At 41.6% G+C, this 8,039-nt stretch overlaps 1 protein-coding gene across 1 annotated transcript; it reads left to right on the top strand.

Moving 5' to 3' along the window:
* The first annotated feature begins 851 nt into the window (after positions 1 to 851).
* NXNL2 (nucleoredoxin like 2) lies at positions 852 to 7,165 on the top strand. The gene is made up of 2 exons (XM_054003819.1): positions 852 to 1,160; positions 6,723 to 7,165. The coding sequence occupies exons 1-2, from the start codon at positions 859 to 861 to the stop codon at positions 6,889 to 6,891; spliced, it is 471 nt and encodes a 156-aa protein (XP_053859794.1). The 5' UTR covers positions 852 to 858; the 3' UTR covers positions 6,892 to 7,165.
* The last annotated feature ends 874 nt before the right edge of the window (positions 7,166 to 8,039 follow it).

Genomic DNA, 8,039 nt, shown 5'->3' with positions numbered 1-8,039 from the left:
TCTTTAATTGGGTTTTGCACAGTTAATGGAAAGGACAGAATGTACGAGATTTGATTATCACCCTATCATGATCCTTTAATTAAACAGTAATTTAATACCTCTACGACCAAATCATCTTTCATTTCCATTTTTGCAGGTTGCTTTAGGCAGAAAAAAAAATGCATATTTGTAATACAATTTTTATTAATTTCTAACTCAATGTCAGCTGGAGGAAAAAAACATAATTCAACCTGAACACATGATAAGTTTCAATGGAATAAAATGAGAATTCCTCTTATCTACCGGGACAGAGAATAAACAGCCCCTTTTACATCCAGAATTCAGATAATTCTCCATGCTGGGGAATAAAAAAAAAAGAAAAAAAAAGAAAAAAAAAAAAAGAAAAAAAAAAAAAAAGTGTTGGACGTCTGATAATAAAAAGGAAAGTTTTTTTTTATTGCCAAAACTGACTAAGCCTTGTGATGAGACCTCCAGGAGAGAGGCAGTGAGCTCCATGGCAAGCTGAAGGGGCCCGGCGCGCGCGATTATTGTTTAAATTTATTGCAAGTTCGGCATCTGCAGCAAGCCTTGAGCCGTACTTGGCTCCTCTGAAAGCCGCCTTGGCGCCCAGAGGAGCAGGGGGAAGGGGCCGCGTCTCCTTGGCTGCGCCGGGCGGTGGGCGGGCCCGGGCGGTGGCGGGCGCTATAAAGCAGCGGCGGCGGTGCCACGGGAGGGTGGCGGTGTCGCGGCGTGTCCCGGCGGTGTGGCGCTGGGGAAGGAGGGTGCGTCCCGCCGAGCGGCGCTGCCCGGGGAGCGCGCCCGGGCAGCGCTCGGGCTCGCGGCCGCCGCGGTGCCCGTCGCGGGTCCGGCGGTGCCAGCATGGTGGATGTGTTCAGCGGGCGGCTCCTGGTCAGCAAGGATGGCCGCAGCGTGGACCCCGAAGAGGCCCTGCAGAACAAAGTCGTGGGATTGTACTTCTCCGCCGGCTGGTGCTCGCCGTGCCGCGACTTCACCCCCGTCCTCTGTGACTTCTACACGGAGCTGCTGGAGGAGACCGAACCTCCCGCCCCCTTCGAGGTCGTCTTCATCTCCTCCGACCACAGCGCCGAGGAGATGGCGGGCTACATGCGCGCCATGCACGGAGACTGGCTGGCCCTGCCCTTCCATGACCCCTACAAGCAGTGAGTACCGGAGGCCACCCCCGCCCGCCGCCCAGGGCGGTCTGGCCCTGCCGGGAGCGCACGGCCAGCGCCCCTGACCGAGGGCTGGGAGGGGGCAGGCGGGAGGCACTTGAACAGCCGTAATACAGCAGCTCCCGGGAACCTCCACCTCTGCCCCGTCAGCCCGCGCCTGCATTCCCGCTGAAGTCCCTGGAGCCCAGGTTGCAGCGTCCTCCGGCCGTGCCCCCGCCCCGAGCCGCGGCTGCCGCTGGCTGTCACACTGCTTGCTCGCTTGGTTTTAGCCCGTTCCATACGTTAAGAACGCGGTTTTGTGCACCTCGTTTGGAAACTAAAAGATCTTTGAACAAGAGTTAGTAAAGACCGCATGTGTTAAAGAGATGAGTGAGGTAAAGACAAATTAATGGCAAGTGATCAATGGATCAAGTAACTGCTTTTCAGCACGGCGGTAATTGTTACTAAGGCTGGTCTGCATTGTCTATGTTAGTGCTCTGGGAAAAGGAAAATGAAGATGCAGCAAAACTTGTAACTGAACTACTTGAAGTAGAGCAAACTGTGAAGAGTTTCAGACAGATACAGTATCAGCTGGAGTTTAGCTGTGGCATACTGCACCTGGTAACTGGGGTGTAAATTTCCTGTGCTGTTCAGTTTCCAAAATGACGTCCCTGTAGGCAGCTTGCTCACGAAAACAGCAAAAGGAAAGGGCATGACTGTGTGTAAGTAACGGGGTGAAGGATGATACCAAGAAGTGTTTTGATGACCTAAGTCAAGGATGGAGACTCATTTGGATGACTTTCAGAAATCTGATTTAGCTCCTATAAGTATAGACTGGGATTATAGGAGAACAAATAAGATGTTCTGGGTTACTGAAATGGCTGTAACTGGAGACTTGAAATACATGTAATTATTGATAAAGGGATTTTTTCCCCACTCTTTAAATTAGTCGATTGTGGAATTTTTTTTTCCAGGTGGTACCAAAGTCAGGAAGTAATATGACTTTTAAATGTAGATTGGGTAATAAAACTTGCAGTTTTTTAATAAAAATTAATCTTCTAAGAAAGAACTCTTTTCTAGTGCTTCTACTAACTTCTATCTTTCCTTTTAATTCTTAGATCCATCCCAGTGTGCTACCTGGGTCATTTCTGGATGCCCACTGCCAATTTATGTTAGACCTTTTCCCCAATGGCTTAAATATTGTTTTCCATAGTTCTCTACAGTCTTTCCAGGCAGAAATTGTATTTGATATCTACTAATCATAATAGAACACAGGCAAATTTCCTGATGGAAACGTAGCACTTGAAGTCCCCGCACCCGGCAAGCTGTTCAGCATGGCCCATGGGAATGTGCTTACAGCTTCATCCTCTGTGGATTAGAGGTCTATTTCTGACTGCTCTTGTTCAAGTCATGCGGAGTGGAGGCAAAGAGATAGTTTAATTGGCTTTTCTGTGGCATCCTGTAATGTCCTTCACAGTTCTGTAGAGAAGCACGGCTTCTCCTGCCAGATGACTGTGAGATTGCAGTGGCTTACTGAGTGGAGAGGGATATGAACAAGTAATGGTTTTGAAGTTGTGTTTCTTGCGTGTAACAATAAAGGACTGTGTGGAGCTGTTCAGGGTGCTTGGGTTGGATTAATTGGTAGTTTGGTATCAGGGGTATTGGTGAATCATTGTAGACTTAGAGCAGATGTGTAGTTACTAATCCAAACTATAATTCTGGATAGATACTAGTTCTAATTAAAAATGTAATTTTTTATAAATGGGTAAGATAATTGTTTTATTAATATTTTAAAATTTATTAATATTTTAAAAGTTCCATAGCAATTAATTGAATTGGCTATTGTTTTTTGACTGTGTAAAGAAGGCATTCAGTGAGGTTAAAATATCCTAGTTGTTTGCTTCAGTGTTTAAGGTACATAATTGCAGCATAGACTGATGTCTCTTGTAGACACAACAATCCAAAATACTTTTCAACAGTAGAAGCATTGGTGGTGAATTTTGTCTTAAGAGATAGCCAGCATTCATACTTACAGTGTGTAGAGCCTAACACTGCAGTGGCAAGCCTACCTTCAGAGAAGCAAAATACTGAATTCAAAGCAGGATATCCAGACTCTTCCATGATGTCAGTCATGACTATTTTCCAGAGGTGTGACTGCACCTTTACTACTTCATGGTGTCTGTGGCATGACTAATAGGAAATACTGCTCCTGATCCTTTTACTGTCTGCAGGTTAATGTAATTTTTTTTTTGTTGCCTGAGGCACAGTATTTTGATTCTTGAAGCGGAGTGTGAAGACAGTCTGGTAGGACTTGGAAGAGAAAGAGGGCAGTAGAGAGGAAAAGCAGGTGTTGGACAGAACATGTCATCAACAAAGACTGTTAGAAAGGACTGATGTTTTGATAATGGCCCACAAAGACATACTGCTGTGTTTGTACTGAACCCTGTGGTGAAAGGCATCAGTTTTTGTGAGGGTGCCTGGTGTGTACAGTAGTTCTTGCAGGCTTCCAGGTAGGCAGGTATTTACTGAGTTGGCCTATACAGCTCAGTAAAAATTAGAATCATGGAAAATGCCCATAAAAGGAAAATAAAAGGTTGTATATACAGTTTATATTAGGAAGCTTTATGTATGAGGGTGGATTGGCACCTGCAGAAACACTGGGGAGGATGGGGTGTTAAAAAACAAAGGTAGAATAATGTTAAGTATCTGAGCAGTTAAGAGCGATTGCTTAGTTATTAGACTTTTTTAGACTGCTATTGCAAAATCTCAGCAGACACTTTAAAATTGAATCCCAAGCATATGACGTGCATGCTTATGACTAAGATTTAACAATGCAGGAATTTCACAGCTAAAAGAAAATACTTACAGCTGTGTATTGTAGGGCATACTGCTAGAAGCAGATAAGAAAGATGCCCATCATTTTACATAACAGGACTTGCAAGTGAAAGCTGTTATAATTATTATAAAGCTGTTATAATGAAGCTGTTATATAAATGTTGTCAGATATCACATTACACATGTGTATAAAATTTACCGTTTATTTTCCCAGGATTATATTATATCTGCCCCGTGTTGTCTTCATCTCAAGAATGCTCTTGCACACAGATGTTCAACCCTTATATAAAGATACTTGTGTTGTGTCTCAGCCTGGGTAGGCAGTCAGGCCCCAGACAGCTGCTGGGTCACTCCCTGCCCCCATGGAATAGGGGAGAGAATGTGGAGGGTGAAAATGAGAACACTTAGGGGTTGAAATCAAGACAGTTTAATAGATAAAGCAAAAGTCAAAATACACAAGGAAAGCAAGATATGAAATTCATTCACTAATTCCCATTCATTGACAGATTTTTAACAGTTTCCAGCACAGGGGAGCCTCATCCTGTAATGATTGCATGGGAAGATACATCTCCTGGCTCTGAATGTTGGTCCCTTCCCCCTTCTTTCTTCAGCTTTTACAGCTAATCATCGTGTTATGTGGTATGGAACATTCTTTGAGCATTTGAGATCAGCTGTCCCAGTGGTGCCTCCTCACAGATTATTGTGCACCACCAGCCTCCTCACTGGCATGGTAGCAGGAGAAACAGAAAAGTCCCTGATGCTGCATAAGCACTGTTCAGCAATAGCTAAAACACTGGTGTGGTATCAGTGCTGTTTTGGTATGTGAGCTGCTGTGAAGAAAATTAGATCCCAGCCAATGTCAGTATTATCTGAAATAATTTATCAGAAATAAAAAATCTGTGCTCTCAGAAACTTTCATCCAGCCTTCTCATAAGAATAAAAAGATCTGACTAATGGCTGTGACTTCCAGTTTGCCTCAGTCTTAATGTCACTGGTTTTTATTTCTATTTATGGTTTAATGATACCATGAGTTGCCATTGGAGTTAGTCCCATGGCACATATGTGATTTGTGCAGGTGAGTCATGGGATTTTAGGTCCTTGTTGGAGACAATGATCTTAATAAGTTTTAAGAAGCCATTTTTGTGAGCACATATACCTATGTACACAGTGATTAAGAAGAATTGTCTGCAGAACTCTTTCTGAGCCTTGTTCAGGTCCATCGATCTTGAAAGCTCCACACAAATGTAATCGAAATCTGTGCATGCTTCAGTCTGGTTTGATGCAAGCAACCTTCCACCCTAAGGCTGTGTGAACAGGGTGCCATGCTGGGCTGGATATATGCATTCCCCTAGGAAAGTAAAGTGTGAGATTCTAGTCTCCATACCAAATTACCTTCAGTCTCCTAGTGCTCTGTCTCTGATTACTACAGTCGTGTTTATCATTCACTGAACCAATAAAACACGTCTTCCACCACCTTGTTTGTCATTCAGGTGGTATGAGGTGGTAGTAGTTTTACATGGCTTCTATGCATACTTGCTTTGGAATGTGTTTTTTTTCTACTGTTTTAGCAGATTTTGGAAAGGTCTATGGGGATTGTTGGTTGATTGCTTGTATGTCACAATTCACTGAGAAAGCAAACCTGGTCCATACCCATTACTGCTGCTTCTGTAGTATTTCCTGCATTATTGCTCAGCCAACATAAGGGCAGAGCAGTGTCCTTCACCTGTTGATTTTCTTCTCTTAAGGAAAAATACAGAAGGGAAGGCACGTTTCAGGAATGCCTTATCTGGCTTAGTATTTCACTTAAGTCTTATATTTTAGGTTTTTTTTTTCATCCCAGGAAATCATTGAGAATGTCTATGTATTTGTGTCAAGCATTTTTTAACAATGTCTACATTTTTTTTCTATCAAATTTCTTTGGCTTTTGAACCTCATACAGCAAATGTTCTTGCTTGTGGTGATGGCGCTTGGGCAGCATACTTCAATTTAATATTTTAAGTATGTTTTGAGAGAGATGTTGTTAGTGTTTTGGAATTTGGCTATTCAGTTATTGCCTTGTTTGTGTTTGTCTCTGGTTCTTCTAAAGGTGCAGAGGAGGAGTTGAAATTTTTTTCTTTGACAACACAGATGGGTGACTCTTATTCCAAATATTTTGATTGCTCACTTTTCTGTATGTAGAAGGCTCGTTTCACTGAGGGAATTTAAAGAATATCTTCAGTCTCTTCCATTTACACAAAAAGATTATGCATCATGCTTTCTTTAATGGTGATTGCAGGAAGTAGCACTATGGGACACTCGAGTGTATTTGTAGGGGAATGAATATCAAATGCTAATCTAAGTGAGATCCTTCTTCTGTCCTGTAAAAAGGGCCCATCTGTTTTGGGCCAGTAAAAAAAAGGTGGAAGAGTATATCAAACTTTGCTTCTATGGACACCTTTTACACCTCCAAGAGCCTCTGCTCCTGTGGAAACTGCAGGCAGCAGTGATGAGCATTTACAGGAAGGATGCTGCAGCTCTCTGAACTCTCAGAGCTATATTTGACTGTGTAGGCTTCCAGCTATAGCCATGTTCATCTCCTTACAGTACCCAGTGCTCTGCCTCAAACTCTGAGGAAGCCCAGGCACTTATCACTTCTGCTCTTCCATGTGTCCTGGACAGAGTAGCATTTGTAAAGACACTAGGAGTTTTCTTAAAATGCTCCTAATGGTGTGTTTTATTTTTATTTTTTTCCCACAGGGATCTGAAGAAGAAATACAACATCACAGCAATTCCTAAACTGGTGATTGTGAAACAAACTGGAGAAGTCATTACTGACAAGGGGAGAAAACAGATCAGAGACAAAGGGCTATCCTGTTTCCGGAACTGGCTTGAGGCTGCAGATATCTTTCAGAATTTTTCTGGCTAAAATGTTGACAAATAAAAACAAGAAAAAGCATTGTGGAAAAGTTAGTAGAGCTCTGAAAAGACTCTTGCTTTGTTCAGAATGACAAGGGTAAGACTTATTTATTTATCTTTGCTTGTAAACAAATATTGGGTTTGACTTGAGGACCAGTTATTCCAGTATCAAAAAATGCAATTATTTTGTATTGTTAAATCTGTGGTATTTAATATGAACCAGAGTGTTCCAGATAATACTGAAGAATTTCAGAAGAATGGGCTGTTTGGACAGTAATAATAGAAACCTGTGAAATCTATGCAAGCACTTACTTTGCAAAGTCAGCACAGTAAAAATAAATGCAAAAAACCTATTTATTGATGAGCTTTTTTTTCAGGCAATTAGCACATTTTATTAAGAAAATGAAACTGTTTGCTTTAATAAATTATTGTTTATGAAATATGTCTCATGTATTTCCTTATCTATCTTAACAAGAATAATCAGAAAATGTCATGAATTTTAAATAGAACACATTTGTCAGTACTGAAGAAATATTCTTCTACTTTATTTTACTTTTATGGGATTTATTTATATTTATTATATTTATTTATATTTATTTATAATTCTGCTCAGTTTTCCTTACCCCTGGATTTTAAAATGTTGCCCTATAAGCTAAGTAAAGGATTCAAATTAGATGATCTTTGAGGTCCTTTCCAACATAAGCCTATGGTTATATGATGTTAGCTCCCAAGTTAACATCAGGTCAGGTTAAGAAGAAACCATTTTCCATCTTTTCTTTTGCAAAAATATGTAGAAGGAAACATCAAAAATTATGCCAGGTCTCTCTGATGCATGCTTTTGTTGTAACTAAAGCACAGCTTGATTTGCTGTCTCTTCATGGTTGAGGTCCCAACCCAGACATTCATGCAATTAATGAGCCAAAAAAACCCACTTCCCCATGCAAGCCAAGTGTTTGTTGATTAGAATTTAAAGACTTTAACACAGTTGTTATTGTTTCCATTACAAGCACTTCAGTTACTAAGCTTGAAGTCTGGTTGACTCAATTTGGAGCAAGAGAGCCTGTATCCATCAATTGTAGCCCTCCAGTTGTGTGTAGCGTCCCAGCAAATCTTTGTGACCCGAAGGGGGTCATAGTCCCCTAACTGCCCTGAGAATTC

Source organism: Vidua macroura, chromosome Z (assembly GCF_024509145.1).
Source record: "Vidua macroura isolate BioBank_ID:100142 chromosome Z, ASM2450914v1, whole genome shotgun sequence".
In the NCBI taxonomy this organism is placed as follows: domain Eukaryota; kingdom Metazoa; phylum Chordata; class Aves; order Passeriformes; family Viduidae; genus Vidua; species Vidua macroura.
This window is presented reverse-complemented; position numbering and strand designations above follow the sequence as displayed.

Bases quoted from the DNA above. Each gene is read 5' to 3' on its own strand.
- NXNL2 (XM_054003819.1), top strand. From the start codon at position 859: ATGGTGGATGTGTTCAGCGGGCGGCTCCTGGTCAGCAAGGATGGCCGC. The intron at 1,161-6,722 runs GTGAGTACCGGA...TTTTTCCCACAG, and splicing joins TTCCATGACCCCTACAAGCA to GGATCTGAAGAAGAAATACA.